Source organism: Hyperolius riggenbachi, chromosome 9 (assembly GCF_040937935.1).
Source record: "Hyperolius riggenbachi isolate aHypRig1 chromosome 9, aHypRig1.pri, whole genome shotgun sequence".
In the NCBI taxonomy this organism is placed as follows: Eukaryota; Metazoa; Chordata; class Amphibia; order Anura; family Hyperoliidae; genus Hyperolius; species Hyperolius riggenbachi.
In genome coordinates, this window is record NC_090654.1 from 278,787,333 (window position 1) to 278,809,806 (window position 22,474).

General features: G+C 44.7%; 1 protein-coding gene across 1 annotated transcript in view; it reads right to left on the reverse strand.

Annotated features, from left to right (window-relative positions):
• Positions 1 to 22,474, reverse strand: part of PPP4R4 (protein phosphatase 4 regulatory subunit 4) — a 215,337-nt gene that overhangs the window by 53,027 nt on the left and 139,836 nt on the right. The window contains exons 5-7 of the mRNA XM_068254652.1: positions 18,493 to 18,566; positions 10,929 to 11,035; positions 4,164 to 4,271 (exon numbers count right to left, since the gene is read on the reverse strand). Of these exons, the coding sequence (XP_068110753.1) occupies positions 4,164 to 4,271; positions 10,929 to 11,035; positions 18,493 to 18,566 (289 nt within the window). The remainder of the gene's footprint in view (positions 1 to 4,163; positions 4,272 to 10,928; positions 11,036 to 18,492; positions 18,567 to 22,474) is intronic.

Below are 22,474 nucleotides of genomic sequence, written 5' to 3' on the forward strand. Positions count from 1 at the left end.
TTGTTGCTGTGTTGTCACCGTCTCTGCGCGGCTGACAGGCCAAGGTGACTCCTCCTCCATGCCTGACATGTGTTACGGTTCGGTGCACTTTGTGGGGGCTTGTGGAACGAGAAGACGCCCCCACACGGTACGACTAATGCAGCCCACTGAATTATAGGCTGCAGCTTGCTTGTTCACAGCTATTTTGTGAGGGAGTACATGTGGGATGACAAAGTGCTACGAGAGTCCCGAGGAGGACTGAATAACAGGGTAGCTGACTGAGCTGCAGGCCTTGCTGTAGGGAGGAGTGCCTAATCCTAAACATTGAGAAAACATTCAAGGGGAACTCTAGTGAAAATAACCGATAGGAATAAAATTGCTTATTGTTTACAATATTCATTTATAGGTTATTTAGTCAGTGTTTGCCCATTTTAGAATCTTTCCTCACCCTGATTTACATTCTGACACTTATCACTGGTGGTGACCTCTTTAGTTCTGTCATGTGATCAGGGCCGGATTTGTACTCTCCGCCCAAGGCCACTGTCACCAGCCGCCTCTCCAGTATAGGTAGCTAGATGATCCATCCCCCCTTTCCCTCCCGTATAGGTAGCTAGATGATCCTCCCCCCCCCTTTCCATCCAGTATAGGTAGCCAAATGACCCCTCCCCCCTTTCCCTCCAGTATAGGTAGCCAGATGACCCCTCCCCCCTTTCCCTCCAGTATAGGTAGCCAGATGACCCCTCCCCCCTTTCCCTCCAGTATAGGTAGCCAGATGACCCCTCCCCCCTTTCCCTCCAGTATAGGTAGCTAGATGATCCCTCCCCCCTTTCCCTCCAGTATAGGTAGCCAGATGACCCCTCCCTCCTTTCCCTCCAGCATAGGTAGCCAGATGACCCCTCCCCCCTTTCCCTCCAGTATAGGTAGCTAGATGATCCCTCCCCCCTTTCCCTCCAGTATAGGTAGCCAGATGACCCCTCCCCCCTTTCCCTCCAGTATAGGTAGCCAGATGACCCCTCCGCCCCCTTTCCCTGGCAGCAGAGCACCATGGTCAGGTGCTTGCCTGATTTCCCTGCATTGCAGCATTTGCCATCTTGCAAATGCTGCACCAGTTTAGCCTGCTGCTTTGGTGCCCTTGCTCCTGTGGTGCCCTAGGCCATGGCCTAGGTGGCCTTGGCCTAAATCCGGCCCTGCAGGTGATTTGTACAGAATATTCCTTACTGAGAGTTCTATGCACAGAGGGAAATACTGCTTGTTTGGCAGTTGGAAAAAGCCGTTATTTCCCACAATGCAATAAGGTCCACATACAGCCGACTCGCTGTCAGAGCCATGGCCATGACATCACACAGTGGGAGGGGTTTCATTCACAACAATATCAGCCATACAGACCCCCTGATGATCTATTAGAGAATAAGGTAAATATTTCTGGTGGGAAAGGGGGTATCAGCTACTGATTGGGATGAAGTTCAGCGCTGGGTTAAAGTTCCTCTTTAAAGAGGACCTGTAGTGAAAATAACAATGTATAAAATTGCTTATTTCTCTACAATATTCATTTATAGATGATTTAGTCAGAGTTTGCCCATTGTACAATCTTTCCTCTTCCTGATTTACATTCTGACATTTATCACTAGTGGTGACATATTTAGTTCTGCCAGGTGTAGCTCTGTGGAATGTTTCTGAGAATTCCGAAACCAGTGAAAATAATGCCTGGTTTCCCAGAATGCTCTGGGAGGAGAACTCCACATAGATAAACAGCCTAGGCTAAACATCACTGGGAGGGCGGGGCTACATATCAGCATGCAGCAATATTTAGATTGATTTTGTGCAGTACTGATCTGAAAATTGATCCCTTTCTCAATCGATAGCAGATCGGACACACCGGAAATGATCAGATTCCCCTCCCTCCCAAGAAAACATATTTTTTCAATGTAATGAAAACCTCAGTATAATATAGTGCTCTTGTCGTGCTATAGATGTCGTCTTTACCACTGAATTCTGGGAACGTCCTAATTAAAAGGCTGATAAGTCTAATGCTGTCTTAAGCCATCTATTCCTTTTCAGAATACCTAATCACAGTCATTCCACATGAGATTACAGTAATTAAAAAAGTAGTGCAGTTGCCGTAGGAAGTTCCCTGCCGTATAAGTTGATATAATACGGCACAGCGAGGGAGCGTCCACAAACGCCTAAGCATCTGTTAATAATGAAATCTCTGGATTCGCGTGATTTGATCACGAGGGGCCGGATTTGTACTCTTTACCGCCCAAGGCCACTGTCAGCAGCTGCTCACCTTCAGTATAGGTAGCCCGATGTCCCCTCCCCACCTTCAGTATAGGTAGCCCGATGTCCCCTCCCCACCTTCAGTATAGGTAGCCAGATAACCCCTATCCCTCCCCCCCTCAAGTATAGGTAGACAGGTGACCCTTACCTCCCCCCAGTACAGCCTGCTGCCCACCCGCCCCTGATTCTTCGGTGCCCTAGGCCATGACCTATGTGGCCTTGGCTTAAAGTGTAACTGTCGTGCATAAAATCAAAAATCAATTATTTATTTTTATCTGGTAAACAAGTAATAAGGATGCTAACCAGGCAATCCAAATGTTAAAATCTCAATTACTTTTCTTGTCTATAAATGATCATTCCCCAGTTTACCTGACTCTTATTTGGTATGTTGCCACAGAAAGGAAGTTGCAGGGCATGCTGGGTTGTCTTTTTTTTTTGCCTCTTTATTTCCCCTCACACTTAACTAATGTACAGAAGCAAAAAAGGACAACCCAGCATGCCCTGCAACTTCCTTTTTGCGGCAACGTACCAAATAAGAGTCAGGTAAACTGGGGAATGATCATTTATAAACAAGAAAAGTAATAGTGATTGTAACGTTTGGATTGCCTGATTAGCATCCTTATTACATGTTTACCAGATAAAAATAAAGAATTTATTTTTTATTTTATGGCCGACAGTTACTCTTTAAATCCGGTCCTGTGGAAGCGTATATAGAGTTTCCACAGTATTAACCCACATCAGCTCCCCCACCGACCCCCGACCCACCCCCCCCCCCCCCCTCCAAGCTAAACTGTAAACATTTTTAGGAATAAACAACCCCCAGATACTTTGCAGACCCCACATTTTTGGTCATGTGACTTGTGATCCAGTTTTCAAAACTTCTTTGCAGGAGCTCAGTGGGAGTGTCCTTGAGGGACTTCCCCCCAGGCTCATGGGCGGGATAAAGAGTGAAGGAAAGCCAGCTTCAAACTCCTCCCCTTGCTCATAGGGGTTCTGACCTGTTCTTTCAGCAGCTGAATACGCAAAACTTTAGTGTTCTGAGAGACAAGCACAGGAAATGACGGCTATACTTTTCAGAGAATTGTAGGATCTACGTAGAACAATTGCATCTTAACTGTCCACTAACAATCCAATTTCCTCGAAAGATTGGATAAATGTGATCGGTCAGAAACAATCTTTCTACTAAGCGGAAGGGAAAACTTACTCAATCTCAAACAACCATAGGGATCGATCTGAAAATGGATCGATGGAATGATCGATAAACCGATAATTTCTTGCTGTTTGGTACCTCCAACGATTGATCGGACAGTCGATTGGACAGGATATTGGATAACTAGTAGGCACCTTTATACTAGGCTACTAGATTTCATACCAACTAATTTCTGCACAGCCCTGCTACTGTAGGAGATTTTTTCTACCTCCTCCTCCCTGTCCCCATACCTATGTTACTTAGCTCAGGGGCGTAGCCATAGCAGCTGCTATGGGGCCCTTAAGCAGAGGGGGCCCAGGTGGTACTTGATGTGTTCCCTATTAACTTTGCTTTGTTTCTCCCCCTTCTTACTTTGTCTTAGTGCTCATGGACTTTAAGCTGGGAACGCACTTAGCAGAAAAAACTAACGTTGCGGAAAACACAGCATTTTTGCTGCTAACCTGTGTTTACAAATTAGCTGCTCTGCTGAGGCAGCCAGCGTACACAGCTGAAAGATCGAATTACACTAGTGATTAGTCACAGATAAGGTGGTATTAGACTGGCTAATCTCTAAATACATACAGGGTGCATTTCTCTATGTTTTTCGTCTATCCTGCGCCAGAGTTCAGGTCCACTTTAAACCTGGTGTTGTGATTCAGTTATGAAAGCAGTGATAAAAGTCTGACAACAATGATGTGCGGCCATGTGTCATACTTACCCGATGCCTTGAGCAATGTACTCCAGCTGCCGACACATGCAGGAGCGCACCTCATACTCTACGTCCTGGCACAGAGACTCCACTAGGGGGAGTATGTCTCTCTTTACTCTGCAATAGAAAAGTCACAAAATGCTTAAACTGGGAAACACTTTTTAAAGTAAAACTGAAGTGAGAAAACTGATACTTACCTGAGTAGAGGGAAGGCTATGAATAGTATAGATCAGGGGTAGGGAACCTATGGCTCGGGAGCCAGATGTGGCTCTTTTGATGGCTGCATCTGGCTCACAGACCAATCAGTAGGGGTTAATTCACTAAGCTACACCGCTCAAGCAGCGCAACTTAGTGTGGCAGTGCAAGTAACATTTTCAAAGTAGCATGCTGATGTAGCATGCAGTACTAACTTACGCTCCTCCAAAACTAACAATTGCTCCAATTGTCCCACCCTGGATCCTGTCCGGTCCAGTGACTTTGTAGAACGAGATCCCCGCAGTAGCAATGCACCCATAGCTGGAAGTTACATTGAGCCGCGTTAAGCAGCTCTTCATGCGTCCTGTGATGCCGTGATGCATACTGTTGGACGCATGCGGCATCAAGTGTTCCTGCCAGCCAATCGCCGCACAGAGCGGCGCTCCAGGAAGTAAACACTGCACGTCACACCGTGCAGTGAATATTAATTAGCCATGTGCCTGGCCGAGGAGGAGGAGGGGGAGACCTCCTCCTCCAACATCACTGAGCATGTGCAAACAGTCTAACGCGGCTTAGCCGCGTATGACGTACAGCATGCAGCACTTTCTTTTAACCTGCTGCGTTACAATGTAACGCAACGTGGGCACTGTGAACATAATTTTTCATTGCTGTGCGGTGGGCTGCGTTACAGCCTGCACTAACGTGCGCCTGTAACCTCCCACTGTGAAAGCAGCCTTAGGCTCCTTTTACACTTATGGGAGAGCGTGTCGCAGGTGACCCTCACTGAAGCCCCTTTCACCTGCAGCAGACAGCGCAGACAGGGTGATGTGCGTAGGCCCGCCCTACCCCCACTGCACATGCGTCAGTCTGGCAGGATTCCCGTCGGTCCACGCATGCGTGCCCTGCCCCACTGCTAGTGTTGCTCGGATACCCCCGATCACGGATTTGAATAAATCCGACCACAGCAGTCCCACAATCAGGATAAGCCGTGATTGTGATCCGGATTTTAAACTGACTGACGAATTCGACTCGGATTTTATCCGTAATTGCCTGTAAAAAGACCTTAAAGTTTTTGAGATAATCAATTTTAAAGGTTCAAAGGAAATTTCAGAGGAAAAAAGTATACATGTAAATGCGGTAAATACATTAAAAATCATTTACAGCGTGTAAATGCATACCGTTTTCCTTTGAACCTTGAGGCTGCTTACACACCAGGACGTTACAGGCGCAGGTTAGAGCAGCCTGTAACGCAGCCCACCGCACAGCACTACAAAGTCAATGAGGCTGTTCACACTGCCCACGTTGCGTTACACAGTAACGCTGCACGTTCGGGCAAAGTGCAGCGTACTGTGCGTTCTGAGCGGCTTAAGCCGCGTTAGACTGTTTGCACATGCTCAGTGGGGGGCGAGAGGAGGCGGGGAGATGCTGCTACAGTAGCCGCGCACATGGCTACTTAATATGCACTGCACTGGCGGCTGCTGATTGGCCGGCAGGACCACGTGATGCGGAGTGTCTCACTCCGCATCACGAGGTCCCACCGGCCAATCAGCGACGCTCTGGTAGACCTTATGCGGATAGAGCCGCCTAACGCGGCTCACTCTAACGTCCTCTCCCGCACCACCATATGTTGCGTTAGGTACACGTTATGCGACCTTAACGTAGAACCTAACGCAACGTCTTAGTGTGTAAGTAGCCTTAAAGTCGATTATCTCAAAAACTATAAGGTCTATTTCCCTTGTTCCCACTGTTCTACTTAATATATCCTGCAAATTTGGTATTTATATCATGTAAGGGGGTTTTGCCATTAACCGCTAAAGTCGGCGGCTTTTCAGCTTATAATCACGGCTATTTTTTTGCTGAATATGCAAAATAACGGGCGCATCCGTGATTGAATTCCGCGATCTCACGGATTCGGATCACGGTGTCGGATAGTGAAAAAATGCCCACAAATCACGGCTATACGTGATCGCGGATTGTATCCTAGCAACACTACCTATTGCGCTCCATTGTTCACACTCACTGCGTCACCATAGACTCGCATTACAGCTTAATCTGTGCGCTAGGCATGGATCAGGCAGTGATGCACGGGTGACTTTGTGACGGGATTGTGACGAATTATCTACTTCCGTCGCATGGTGTAAGTATGAAGGTCTACATAGACTTTCTTTGACTTAGCGGCCTCTTGCAATAAAAATGCTTACCGCAACGCCATATTGTCAAAGAGCCCTCCAAGGAAATAGATATTGCAGCCACCTTACAATACAATACAATAACATTTGTAAAGCGCTTTTCTCCCATAGGACTCAAAGCGCATAGCTGTGTCTCAGATTAATACAGGGTTTCAGGCTGGGTTGTGTTACAGAGGAGATAGTCAGATGTTCATGAATGCCAGACTGAAAAGGTAGGTTTTCAGTTTAGACTTAAATGCTTCCAGGGATGGGGCTGTCCTGATTGGGTGTGGCAGGGAGTTCCAAAGTGTAGGGGCAGCATGACAAAAGGCTCTGTCTCCAAAGGTTTTGAGGTGGACTCTGGGGGTGACCAAGGTGTTACGTCCTTTTGATCTAAGATTGTGGGGGGTGTGATGTAGTTGCAACAAGTCCTTCAGGTATCCAGGGCCCAGATTGTGCAAGGATTTGAATGTCAGTAAGCCAATCTTAAACAGAATTCTCCATTTTATCGGTAGCCAGTGGAGTGAGCTCAGGGTTGGTGTTATGTGGCAATGGCGGGGTTGGCTCGTTAACAGCCTTGCGGCGGCATTCTGTACTAATTGCAGGCGGCGTAAGTCTTTCTTATGCAGGCCTGTGTAGAGGACGTTGCAGTAGTCTAACCTTGATGTGACGAAGGCATGAACTAGGGTTGGAAGATCCTCTGAAGGAATTAGGTGTTTAATCCTTGCAATATTCCTTAGGTGAAAGAAGGAATCTTTCACAACAGCTGAGATTTGATTCCTGAAGCTTAATTTCCCATCAATCAGTACTCCCAGGCTGCGCACACAGTCTGAGTTGTTCAGGTCTGAGCTCCCTATCCTTAGCGGTGTTGGTTCAGACTGGAGCTGCTTTGCTGTTGAGCCCTGGCCCTCGATAACAAGAACCTCAGTTTTGTCAGCATTAAGTTTTAGCCAATTATTATTCATCCACTCCTGAAGCTCAGCTAAGCATGCGTTTATTTGTGGAGTAGGGTCTGTGACATCAGGTTTGAATGACAAATATAGCTGGGTGTCATCAGCATAGCAATGATATGTCAGGCCATGTTTTTGTATGATTTCTCCAAGTGGCAGCATGTATATGGTGAAAAGTAAAGGGGATAATATTGCGCCCTGAGGTACACCGTATTTTAGTGGTACAGGGTTGGAGAGGAAGGGCCCTAAGGCTACCCTTTGTGTTCTGCCAGCCAGGAAGGAGTTGAACCACCGGAGAACAATGCCATCTATGCCACAGTACTCTTGTAGCCTGTTGAGTAAGCTTTCATGATCGACTGTGTCAAAAGCCGCTGAGAGGTCGAGCAAAATCAGGATGGACCATTGACCCTTGTCTCTTGCAATGAGCAGATCATTGCAAATCTGGGTGAGGGCTGTTTCACAGCTGTGATATTTCCTGAAACCAGATTGAAGAGGGTCAAGGATGTTGTTTCTGGAGAGCCTGGCTTCAAGTTGGAGGGAGACAGCCTTTTCAATAACTTTTCCCAGAAAGGGGAGGTTTGAGACAGGTCTGTAGCTGTTTAGAGCATCTGGGTCTAAGGATGGTTTCTTGAGTAGAGGCCTGACGATTGCTTCTTTCAGAGTAGAGGGAAACCACCCTTCTTGTAAGGAGCCGTTGACTATTTTGTGGAATGCCGGTGTAAATAGTTCAGGGCATTTCAACATGAACTTAGTGGGGCCAGGGTCCAGATCGCAGGTAGTCTGGCGAAGGTTTGAGAGGATATCCAAGATGTCTTTTTCAGTGATTACCTTAAAATCAGACCATGGTGGTAGGCTATTTTTGCACCTGTTATATGGCTCTGCATGGGTTTCTGGGGCTGTGAATTGAATGGCAGATCGTATGGAGGAGACTTTGTCTGAGAAGAAGTGGGCAAATTTCTCGCACAGTTCCTGTGAAGGTCTGATGCTGGATTTCCTGCAAGATGGATTGCAGAGACTGTCAACCGTGCGGAAGAGTTGGGCAGGTCTGTTGGCTGCATTTGCAATTTTGTGAGACAGGAATAAGGACTTCTTTTTGTTAATCATCGTTTGATATTTTTTCAGGTGAGCAATTAGGGAAAGTTTGTCATCAGGAGACTGATGTTTGCGCCACCTTCGTTCCAGTCTGCGTCCCTGTTTCTTTAGTTTCTTTATAGAGTTGTCAAACCAGCGAGCGTGATGTAATGGTGCGGAACGTTTAATCTTTAAGGGAGCTATCTCTCACACTTCAGGTTCCCTTTAAAGGGACTCTGACCAGTAAATAAAAACAAACTTTGAACTTACCTGGGGCTTTCTGCAGCCCACCGTAGGCCCGGAGGTCCCTCAGCGTCCTTCTGGCCCACCTCCCAGGCCCTGCTCAGATATGGCTCCCGGCGGCTCCCAGCGACACTGGGGCAGAGTGTCGGGCTCCTTCTTCTGGAAAGATGACGTCAGTCGCCACACGCTGGCCGCCTCACGTCATCACGGCGGCCAGCGTGACAGTACCGTGCAAGCGTGATTAAACCACGAATGTGCAGTACTGTGACGCCGGCCGGCGTGATGACGCGAGGCGGCCGGCGTGGTGACAACTGACTTCATCTTTCCGGAAGAGGGAGCCCGACACTCGGTCCCAGTGTCGCCGGGAGCCATTTCGGAGCAGGGCCTGGGAGATGGGCCAGAAGACGCCAAGGGACCTCCCGACCTACAGTGGGCTGGAGAAAGTACCAGGTAAGTTGATATTTTGTTTTTATTTATTGGTCAGAGTCCCTTTAATAATCCAGTTTTACTAGATAATATAAACGAAGTGTAACTATCAGGTAGATTTAATAACACTGGGGAATATAAAGGAAACAGGGGGAATAAAACTGTCTGATCTAAGAGGGAATCCGAGGTGAACATCGGGTCAAAAATCAAATACTTGCCTAGGAGAGGGAAGCCTCTAGATTGCGCATGCGTAGTACTTGCACGTACGCTTGAAAACTGAGCTTGTCGGATTCCTTTAAGGGGGTCCCCGCTCGGCAACAGTGGATGTGAGGGTGCGTGGGAATCCTCTACAGCAGGGGTCTCAAACTCAATTTACCTGGGGGCCGCAGGAGGCAAAGTCAGGATGAGGCTGGGCCGCATAAGGAATTTCACAGTCGCGGCGCATCGCCACCTCTGCCTGCCCCTCTCACTCTTCCTTCACAGAGAGGGTGTAGACAGTAAGCCAAACGCTCTGAAACCCCCAGGAAACCACTCCACCGGTGCAGGATCAGGTGAGCCAAGCCACAGGTAACATCAAACGAAGGAGGATCCGCAGTCTCAATGAAGTGGTAAAAGCTGATATACTTTATTGAAAAAAGCCACAAAAAAATGACACAAACAAGGCCACAAAAAGACTAACGCGTATCGGGCTCAAAGTCTGCCCTTAATCATAGTCATGTCGTCACAGAGAGGGGCGGGGAGAGGCGGCGATCCGTGCAACGATTGACGTCAGGAGGGGCAGAGCTGAAGCTGAAAGCTCTGCCCTTTCCAGGAAATGCCGGTGGATTGCCCCCCGGGCGATTTGGGGGCTCTGCAGCCCTCGTTTAGCGGCGGGATGCGGCGGATTACTTGGGAGCACTGAAGCGAACTATAAGGAAGCTTTTGCCGGCGAGGGCCAAAAAATATTGTATCGAGGGCCGCAAATGGCCCGCGGGCCGCGAGTTTGAGACTCCTGCTCTACAGGGTACAGAGGCTTCCTTATTCTTAGGTAAGCATTTCATTTTTGACCCAAGGTTCAAAAGTTCATATTTCCGATTTAGGTCATAGAGTATAGTGAGGGTTCCTTAATCCATTTGTAACTTCAATACAGTTAACTCGTTTGACCTCACTCGCCAGAACTCGTTGCTCTGTAAATTCTTGGAATGCTTTGATCTCTCTCTACCAGCAGAAAATATAGAAACTGAAAACTGAAGTCCTCTGTTATTGTCTAACACTGCCCCCTAGTGACAAGTGGCCATATATACCAATGACAGCAGTACTAATTAGAAGCAGGGAAATGTAACAAGAAATAAAAAAAAAAATTGGCCTGGAGCACTTGCAGGTCTCTAAATAAATTGGCTGCTAAAGGGTTAGTAGTCAGAGAATATTGATGATCAATGCGATGTTACTAATTCCGAGTTGATGCAAAATATAAGCTAATATTGTGCACAGTTATGCAGCTTGGAAATGCAGCACCTGGCTTAAACTTTGCATCAACTCATAATTGTTAGCAACTCATTGATAGTCTCTATTAGGGAAATAAACGTGCACAAATCGTTAACCAATTCTGCCTAATAAGCAATGCTTAATCTAGCTTGGGAGGTGACTTGCTGTATGTTTCCTTGTTATTCACAAACACAGCTCTGTATGTCACTCAGCACAGTATATCCAGCATATGGTTTTTATCATGCCCCAGTACTCACACATGGGCCTCAAACTTGCTTGCAATCTTGCCGAGGATTTTGCAGCTAGTGAGGCGAGACTGCAGAGTCTGAGACAGCTGGGCTCTGGATACCAGTGGATTTAAGATCTGAAAAAAACAAATAGCAAAAAACAACTTGATAAGTATTAAACTAGCAACTTCAATAGAGTTATCTAATTTGAGCAAAGTGTTTTGACCTCAGTCGGCAGAACTGGTTGTGCTGTAAATTCTTGGAATGCTTTGATGTCTCTCTACTAGCAGAGAATATAGAAACTGAAAGCAGAAGTCCTCCGTTTTTGTCTCACACTACCCCCTAGTGACAAGTGGCCATAAATACACATTACAGTAGTACCAAATAGAAACAGGGAAATTTAACAAATAAGAATTGGCCCAGAGCACTTGCAAACCTGTAAATAAATTGGCTGCTAAAGGGTTTAAGGGGGATTCTAACTTCATTACAACATTTGCCAGAAACATAGTTTTATGCTTGAAACGTTAGGCTTAAAAAGTGTTTTTTTTTGCTTGTGTAATAATGATTTTAAAAACTATCTTTTTGCATCAGTGTACAGAAAGATTCAAATAAAAGTGGACTGTGAGGTCATATTGTTCTCCATTCCGGCTGCTGTGTTGACCAGAAATGTCCATCTTTTGGCATGAACTTTGTGATGCGGAATAACTGATAAGGAGTTCCAGAGAGTTCCAGGAAATCTCTGCCGACGTCACAGCACCGATGGGAGGATGAAAGATCTGCAATCAGCGTCCGGGGACGTGAGTGTCAGGCATACACACAGCGGTTATTGTTTAATCGATAAATCAGGTCATCGCTCATATTGTTTAATGAACAGCTTCTGTAAAAATGCCAACAAGCTTTCAGTGTGCGAGCGGCCGGGGTTTCGACACAGGAACTTGCAACATATCCATAAGCACATTAGTAAACAGACTTACAGTATATTTGCAATATGCGAATCTTGTGTACGTTAACTATTTAACTAGTTAACCACTAAGAGTTTTTTGCCTCTTCTGGGCTAGAACAATTTTCACATTTCAGCACTCATCCCTTTCATTCGCCAATAACTTCATGACTACTTATCACACCGCAATGATCTATATCTTGTTTTTTTCGCCACCAATTCGGCTGTCTTTGGGTGGTACATTTTGCTACAAATTATTTTATTCTTAATGCATTTTAACGAGAATAATAAGAAAAAAATGGGAAAAATCATTATTTATCACTTTTCGGCCCTTATAGTTATTGTTAAAGAAACACCAAGCCTTTTCAGTGCTGCTGAGTACATTGTAAGTCTGGAGGTTCACTTTAAGGAAAAATAGGCTAGCGTCCTTGAAGCTACACAAACTACTGCTAATAAAAAGAAAATAATTTTGGAACATCAGTGAGGATTTCTCTATCAAGACAAGACAAATAACATTTATATCACGCTTTTCTCCTGGCGGACTCAAAGCGCCAGAGCAGCAGCCACTAGGACGCGCTCTATAGGCAGTAGCAGTGTTAGGGAGACTTGCCCAAGGTCTCCTACTGAATAGGTGCTGGCTTACTGAACATATATCGATGTACAGAGGCGCCAATAGGATAAAACACGATAAAAAGTTTAAAACATTCAGGTGGCGGTGGTGGACCAACCAACCCAAAAACAGACTTGATGCTGTTGCTTATGTCAAACACGATTTATTCACATACTCCAGTATGGAGTATGTTTTTTGGAGTATGTGAATAAATCGTGTTTGACATAAGCAACAGCATCAAGTCTGTTTTTGGGTTGGTTGGTCCACCACCGCCACCTGAATGTTTTAAACTTTTTATCGTGTTTTATCCTATTGGCGCCTCTGTACATCGCTATATCAAGTGTTCCACCCCTGGTGGAAGGGTGCTGTACCCTTTTCTTCTTTCACAGAGAGCGACATCTTAATCCTGAGTGGGGACAGGTCTAATCTCCTCACCTGCTTATATAGTGGTTGCCTGGACGGCAACCCATGTTTGTGAGTATATTACTTACTTGTCAATATTTTTCCACCTAATCCAATACATACTACACCATACCGGGCTCTCGGTTTCTCCTTTTTTATCTTTTTGGCTTACTGAACAGGCAGAGCTGAGATTCAAACCCTGGTCTCCTGTGTCAGAGGCAGAGCCCTTAACCATTACACCATCCAGCTATCACTATGCAGACCGCAGGTAAAAATGAGGTCATAATTATGGGCGACTTCAACTTTCCAGACATTGACTGGGGTATTGAGGCTACCCATTCTGGTAAAAGCAGCAGATTTCTGGCAGCACTACAGGACAATTACTTGACTCAAATGGTAACTGAACCAACTAGGGGGCATGCGTTACTGGATCTGATCATTTCTAATAGACCAGATAATGTATCAAATGTGCAGGTTCAAGAACATTTGGGAAATAGTGATCACAACATGATAACGTTTGATCTGGTGACTGATAGGCCACGGGGCAGCGGGACCACTAAAACTATGAATTTTAGAAAAGCAAAGTTCAATCAAATTAGGCAGGCACTAAGTTTGGTGAACTGGGATAATGTACTACAGGGGGAGGACACTGAAGGGAAATGGCAAGCTTTTAAACTTATACTCAATCAATACTGTAGTATGTATATCCCATATGGAAACAAAATGTCTAGGAATAAAAAAAGGCCTCTATGGATGAATAGAAAGGTTAAAGATAAAATGAAGAGGAAAAAGAATGCCTATAAGGTCTTAAAACAGGAGGGGACCGAGGCTGCACTAAGCAATTATAAGGAGTGCAATAAAAATTGTAAAAAAGAAATTAGGCAGGCAAAGATTGAAGCTGAAAAACAAATCGCTAAGGATATCAAATCTAACCCAAAAAAGTTTTACAAGTACATTAACTCTAAAAAAAGAAAGGTTGACTGTATAGGACTCCTAAAGGATGAGGATGGGAACTCAATGGTGGATGACCAAGGTAAGGCAGAGTTATTAAATGCTTTCTTTGCTTCTGTTTTCACAAAAGAAACAGCACTGTTGCAAACTAAAGAGGCAGAAGAGTCTCAATCTTCTAACTGTAATATTAAATACTTAACGCAGGAAGAAGTGAAGGCAAGACTAAATAAATTAAAAATAGACAAGGCACCTGGCCCGGATGGCATGCATCCTCGGGTCCTAAGGGAATTAAGTTCAGTTATAGATAAACCCCTTTATCTTATCTTTTGTGACTCTCTTGCAACTGGCAGAGTCCCAGTGGATTGGCGTACAGCCCACGTTTTCCCATTATTTAAGAAGGGCAAAAAATCTGATCCAGGAAATTATAGACCTGTAAGTTTAACATCAGTTGTATGCAAACTATTTGAGGGGTTACTAAGAGATACTATACATGACTTCATAGTAGAAAATAATCTTATTTCTCAGCATCAACATGGGTTTACTAAAGACAGGTCCTGTTTGACTAACATGCTCAGCTTTTATGAGGTAGTGAATGCTAATATGGATATTGGGAATGCTGTAGATGTGATATACTTGGACTTTGCAAAGGCCTTCGACACTGTTCCCCACAAAAGTCTGGTGCAAAAGTTGAGGATGCAAGGACTGGGGAAGAGTCTGTGTTCATGGATAGGGAACTGGCTAATGGACAGAAAACAAAGAGTTGTGGTCAATGGATCGTACTCAAAATGGGAGACTGTTAGCAGTGGGGTCCCACAGGGGTCTGTTCTGGGTCCAGTGCTCTTCAATTTATTTATTAATGACCTAGTAGACGCAGTAGTGAGCAATGTTGCTATTTTTGCAGATGATACAAAATTGTGCAGAATCATCAACTCTCAGGAAGATAGTGTCATATTGCAACAGGATCTGGATAGGATGGCTATATGGGCACATACATGGCAGATGAAATTCAATGTTGACAAATGTAAGGTCATGCATTTTGGACGTACTAATGGTCTAGCACCATACAAAATAAATGGGATACAGTTGGGGACATCAAACTTGGAGAAGGACTTAGGAGTACTCATTGACAACAAGTTAAATAATCGTACTCAATGCCGAGCAGCTGCAGCTAAAGCTAACAAAATTTTGGGATGCATTAAAAGGGAAATAAAAAATCGAGATGCTAGCATAATATTGCCCCTGTTTAACTCTCTAGTAAGGCCACATCTGGAATATGGAATTCAGTTCTGGGCACCACATTACAAAAAAGATATTGCAGTTTTAGAGCAGGTGCAGAGACGAGCAACAAAATTGATGCGTGGGATGGAAGGTCTCACTTATCGAGAAAGGTTAGATAAACTGGGTTTATTTAGTCTAGAGAAAAGACGCCTTAGAGGGGATCTAATTAACATGTATAAATACATCAGAGGGCAATATAATACCTTGGCGGATGAGCTTTTTGTCCCTAGGCCTTCTCAAAGGACTAGAGGACATGATCTGCGCATGGAGGAAAAACGTTTTAACCATTTATTTAGGAAAGGGTTCTTTACAGTAAGAGTGATTAAGATGTGGAATGCATTGCCACAGGAAGTCGTTATGGCAAACTCTATACCTGCATTTAAAGGGGGCTTAGATGCTTTCCTTGCATTGAAAGACATCCATGGCTACAATTACTAGGTAATGCCTAATGATGTTGATCCAGGGATTTTATCTGATTGCCATCTGGAGTCGGGAAGGAATTTTTCCCTTTAGGGGCTAATTGGACCATGCCTTGTAAGGGTTTTTTCGCCTTCCTCTGGACCAACAGGGATATGTGAGGGAGCAGGCTGGTGTTGTACTTTATACTGGTTGAACTCGATGGACGTATGTCTTTTTTCAACCAAAATAACTATGTAACTATGTAACTATGTAACTATGTGTTTGGCGAGACAGGATTGTCTGATGGGCGCAGGATAATTGTGCGCTCCCCGACAGGGCACTTGGCACTGTCCTCCTCTCTGCCACCACTACGGTAGATACACAGAGGCTTGTGAAAATGAATTGAATTAGGCACTGTACGAGATGACTGTGATCAGCGTGGTTGACAGTTGTGGAGCTGCCAGTTACCAAGGAGCGCAGACCGAACTGTACAGAGATTGGGGCCATCTTGCCAATTCTGCAGACATAATTTACTTATCTTGGAAGAAACTTCTGTTCTTCTCTTCTGATTATACACAGCAAGAGAGGCGAGTTCTGTTCGTTATTAAAGGACCAATGTCGCAAAAACCTTAAAATGTAAAACACTCTGTAAACATATACAGATAAGAAGGGTATTTACTCCTAGTGTAAAATGAGCCATACATTACTTTTCTCCTATGTTACTGTCACTTACAGTAAGTAGTAGAAATCTGACAGAACTGACAGGTTTTGGACTAGTCCATCTCCTCATGGAGGATTCTCAGAGATTTCTTTATTTTGAAAAGTACTTAGTGAATGGCAGTTGCTCCGTCCAAATGCTAAAAAAGCGTGCAGCGAGCAGGGAGGCTGGGCAGCATCTTTGTATAAATCTTTTTCAGGGAGTGTATTTATCTAACAAGCAGACCTAAGCCCGTTTAAAAACAGGCTCTAGGCCACTGTCAAAACCCATCACCCACCCCCCCCTCGGCCAGCCGAGCACGCATCGTACCCACCTGCCCCGTCCTCCTCTTGTCCCAACGACCGCCCGTGCTACACATGTGCTATAGCGCAAATGCATGGTCATAGGGACAGGGGACGCAGAGACACTGGGTTGTTTTTAAGTAGGACAAAGGCTATGTTGAGAATCCCCATGGAGAGATGGACTAGCCCAAAACCTGTCACTTCTGTCAGATTTCTACTACCTACTGTAAGTGACAGCAACATAGGAGAAAAGTAATTTATGGCTCATTTTACTCTGGAAGAAACGTACTTCTTATTTGTATGTGTTTATATCCTATATACTGTAATAAAACCCATAGTATCCCTGCGTCAGCCTCCTCCTGGCCGTGTGTCTGTGGTTTTGCTTTACTGCGCATGTGTTGGGACAGGAGGACGGGGACAGGGGGGGGGGCGGCTGTTTGTGCGGGAGGCGGGCGCGCATTAGGCATGTGTGCACAGTGAGTGCGTGTGTGTGTGCACGGTGGGCGTGCACGCGGCCGCATGCGCATGCGTACTGGCATACGGGACGGTCCTAGAGCCCGTTTTTAAACGGGCTTAGGTCTCCTGGTATACAGTATATATATATATATTCCATTTTTAGATTTTCGCGACAGTGGTCCTTTAAAAAGGAATCACACATACCACTATGATACAAAACTTATAACTGTGCTATAACTGTGACATGTGGAAAAGTCCCCGCCCCCTTCTTCCTTTCCTCTATTACACTTATTAGCCTCAGATCTCCAAAACAAATGAGTTTATAGAGGAACCGTAACGACATTTAGTAGAATGAAGCAAGTTATTCAAAATACCCACTTTTACTTTAAATATCCTGCGGTGCCCATATTACCCCTAAACACCGATATCTCAATAGTGAGCTCCTCTGAGTACAGTCAGTGACACGACTATGTACTCTGTACAGTGCTGCAGAAGGTCAGTGCTATATAAATACATAATAATAATATGGTAGGACATTAGACTATGACTATGGTAGGGATTACATTGTGAGCTCCTCTGAGGACAGTCAGTGACATGACTATGTACTCTGTAAAGTGGTGCAGAAGATGTCAGTGCGATATAAATACATAATAATAATATGGTAGGACATAGACTATGACTATGGTAGGATTAGATTTTGAGCTCCTCTGAGGACAGTCAGTGACATGACTATGTACTCTGTAAAGTGCTGCAAAAGATGTCAGTGCTATATAAATACATAATAATAATATGGTAGAACATTAGACTATGACCATGGTAGGGATTAGATTGTGAGCTCCTCTGAGGACAGTCAGTGACATGACTATGTACTCTGTAAAGTGCTGCAAAAGATGTCAGTGCTATATAAATACATAATAGTAATATGATAGGACATTAGACTATGACTATGGTAGGATTAGATTGTGAGCTGAGGACAGTCAGTGACATGACTATGTACTCTGTAAAGTGCTGCAGAAGATGGCAGTGCTATATAAATACATAATAATAATATGGTAGGACATTTTACTATGACTATGGTAGGATTAGAGTGTGAGCTCCTCTGAGGACAGTCAGTGACAGGACTATGTACTCTGTAAAGTGCTGCAGAAGATGTCAGTGCTATATAAATACATAATAGTAATATGGTAGGACATTAGACTATGACTATGGTAGGGATTAGACTGTGAGTTCCTCTGAGGACAGTCAGTGACATGACTATGTACTCTGTAAAGTGCTGCAGAAGATGTCAGTGCTATATAAATACATAATAATAATAATAATATGGTAGGACATTAGACTATGACTATGGTAGGATTAGATTGTGAGCTCCTCTGGGGACAGTCAGTGACATGAGTGCTGCAGAAGATGTCAGTGCTGTATAAATACATAATAATAATAATATGGTAGAACATTAGACTATGACCATGGTAGGGATTAGATTGTGAGCTCCTCTGAGGACAGTCAGTGCTATATAAATGCATAATAATAATGATAATAATAATAATGCTGCAAGCTGTTACCTCGTGGCGGATGGTCTCCTTTGGCAAGACATCTATGACAGCGAGGAGGGTGTCCAGCCAAGCATTGATCACACCTGCCATATAAACATACGACAGAACATTAAGAATCAGATGGCATCACAGCTGTACGTTTGTAATATAACAGAAGACATGGGAATCTGTGTACCTAGACAGGCTTTAGCAATAGGTACACCTAGAAGCACCCAGTAACAGCACAACTTTAACTGAACAAACGTCTTTTCAATGAGAATTTTAATTTCCTTTTAAACATTACCAGTTACCTGGCTGTCCTGCTGGTCTATTTGGCTGCAGCAGTGTCTGAATCCCACCAGAAACAAGCATGCAGTTAATCATGTCAGATCGGACAATCATGTCAGAAACACCTGATCTGCTGCATGCTTGTTCAGGGGCTGTGGCTAAAAGTATTAGAGGCAGAGGATCAGCAGGGCTGCCAGGCAACTGGTATTGCTAAAAAGGAAATAAGTATGGCAGCCTCCATATACCTCTCACTTCAGCCGTCCTTTAATGCTGTGTATTGATTAAATACAATCTTTAAAATACGGTCATTCGCTGAAAATCACACCAGGCTCCCTGCACACTGCAAATCCGTTTTCCGATTCCGATTCCGTTTCCGATTCCGTTTCCGATTTTCCCTGAATACATTCAACAGAAAAACGGATCAAAAAACGCAGCATGCAGTTAAGATTAAAAATCTGAATCGGAATCGGATGTAAAAACAGATTAAAAAGCGGAATCGGAATCTGAAATGCATGCAGTGTGCAAGAGGCCTTAGGCTCCCTGCACACTGCATGCGATTCCGATTTTTAATCGTTTTTTTATATCCGATTCCGATTATTAATCGTTACTGATTGCTGCGTTTTTTTCCTCTGTTTTTCTGTTGATTGCATTCAGGGAGAATCGGAATTGCAAATTGGAATCAGAATCGGAAAACGGAATCGCAAAACGGATTTGCAGTGTGCAGGGAGCCTTAATACACACTTTTATATAGCATCGGTGGAAGTGCAGTATTAAATGACCCCGCCCACCAACCACAGCAATGATCATTCCCCACCCCCACTTCTAACACAGGACAGAATATAAGCATCAAGGGCCAATCAACATGGAAATTCTACATTGTTAAACTCCGCCTCCCAAAACATGACATAACCAAAATCCCGCCATTTGTGTGATTGCGCTCAAGCCACACCACGGGCAGTTATACTTAGAACAACGGAGGTGCAGAAGCAGCAGGTTGCCCTGAGACATCTCCTCTGTACCGCTGGCCCCTTCAGGGATGTGCTTAGTATGCCTAGTGATGAAGCTGGCCCCGAATAAACGCACATAACATCTGCAGCAGCCTAGTACAATACCAGCACTTTGTCCATAAGAAAGACTTTACACTTGTACATAAGATTCTTTTGCAATGATAACTGGCCATAATGACGGCAGTAGCCATATCTCATCAGCTCTATCAGGTCAGGTACAGCCCACAGTGTTAAAGTGAATGGTAAGCATGAAAAAAAAACATACTTACCTATGGAGAGGGAAGGCTCAGGGTCCTATAGGAGGAGCCTGAGTACTGGGCATGCGCGGACACGCTCTCTCGCACTCAAGCATGCGCATCCAGAAGACTTCGAAAGTCACCCGCGGCGGGAGATTCAAACTAGGGTGACATCACTGGAACGCGGGGACCGTGAGAGAAGCGGAAAGGCTTTATAGGACCTTCCATCTCCTTAGGGGAGTATCTGTTTTTTTCCTTTTCAGCTTAACATTAGCTTTAATCACGTGATTTTTGTTTGTCTAAAAGCTTTTGCGATATCATAACAGGAGACCGCAGGAATGGCTGCCAGTCAACAAATACATTTACTGCCGTTTATGGGCGACGCATTTCTCAATGGGAACATTTCTTCCCTTGCCGAATTAAAAAGCAAAGCGCTTTGCAGCAAGCACAGCTAGTCCATCACCTAATGAAGAAAGCCACAAGCCTGTCAGTGTAGCCAGGGGTAAATGATTTATCTAAGGAAGAGAGACAATAGAGAACTATGGGCCAATCCGAGACAACAGCAATATTTGCTTATTTTTTCCTGCCAGCCAGCCTAGAAACTGCACTGCCATATCTAGCTTGCTTTGTAAAAACATGCGAGCACAGCATTGATTGTATTGCAGCAGGGTGAGGTGTTTTTCCTTCTCAGCCTCCTGTCACACTGAACTGCCCTCAGCCAATCAGTGAGGAGCAGTACTATGGGAGGGGAGATAATAAGCTTCCCTCTCCTCAGCAATGTACTAAAAAGGAACCAGGCTGACTGAGATAAGATTCATTACAGCAGAAACATTAATGATTGTATTGAAAAGTTGCAATGTAGGGTCAGAATGTAGACTGCATAATTAACAAAGAACTGGGTAAATGGAATTTATTGCTGACAATCTCACTTTGTACCATAACTTATGAAGATAACTACACCTCCTATCTGGTCCACAGAAGGCACCAAAAACTAAATGGGACCTCAGATCAGCAGCTACTGGGTCTGATTGGCTCTATTTCAACTCAGTGACAAATTATTTTACTTGTGACCACTAGCGACTTAACATTCTGTACCAGCGATTTGGAACAGGAAGGGAGGAGAAACATTCCCAAAAATGTAACATAGCCAGCAATAAAAGCTCATTTTATTAATTTGTTTTGATTTTATTATTAATAAAAGCTTTATTTGTTGTTGTTTGCTATGGGAGGGGTAGGATGTGATACAGGCTGACACAACCCCTCCCTTCTTCTATTCTCTATGGGAAGGGGGTGTGGCACAGGCTGCAACTCAAATGCTAACACCTAACTTGCTTGTGCTTTAGTAAACCTAGAATGGCTTATGGCACAAAACGGTCTGTTTCCCCTACGTGATTTCTCATATCGGTGAAATAACATACCTCCCAACTTTTTGACTTAAAGTGTACCTGAGATCTATAAAGAAAAATATTTTATACTTACCCGGTGCTTCCGCCAGCTGTATGAGCAGCTATGTGTCCCTTGCCGTCCTCCCGGAAGGGCCGTGCATGCGCAGAAGAGTCGACTGGTGCGAATGAGCCAGATTACCGGGACCGATACAAGGAGAAAGGAGGCACTCGGGAGGATGGTGAGGGATGCATCGCTGCTCATGGGCTGGAGGAAGCCCCGGGTACAGGGGCGCAGCAATAGAGCCTGCAAGGGATACCTCCACAGGGGGGCACAGGAGCCACAAGGGGCCCTGGGGGGGGGGGGTTTAAGAGACTGACAACTAAGGGCATGGAGAGAAAATGTATTCTGCTCCCGTGCCATTGTTATATTGACTGCATGTGTGCACCACACAGATAAGGAATCATACACACTTTGGAATTTGTACACGGTCCCTGCTCCTTAGGGTTCATAAAAAAACATCTGTCTCACGCTGCAGAAAAGTTCGGATGACTTCATGTACAACGTTACAAACAAAGGAGTCACAGGTTGAAGAAAAGTTGTAGACTGGCCCTTATTCAGCAATCCCTCAGAAGAGATTCCTAGATTCTTATCACACACAGGCTAGTGACCTTATGGTGTCTGATTACAGACACAGTGGAGTGGGTAAGATTGATGAGTGACTGTCACTGCCTCATTGAGAGCTTGTTGTCTCATATTGAGTCCAAGATCCTGCAATAACAGTATCAATCAGTGACATTCTGAATGCTTTGCCTAAGTTACAGTGAATAATATCTCTTATGTTCAGCATGTCATTATTATTCCTCCATATAGCATGTGCTCTGATGCAGTAAAATAATACGGCTGTGTGTGTATGTATGTTCTGGGAGCAGAGCTGCGATGAGGAACATGTCTGCTGCAAGGGGCTGGAGGAAGCCCTGGGTAAGTAGATCTGGGGGGAGCATAGATTGCCTGACGTTTCCTTGAAGTCTAAGGCCCCGTTCACATCACAAACGCGGACGGCCACGCATGCGGACCGCAACGCGTACGAACGCACGC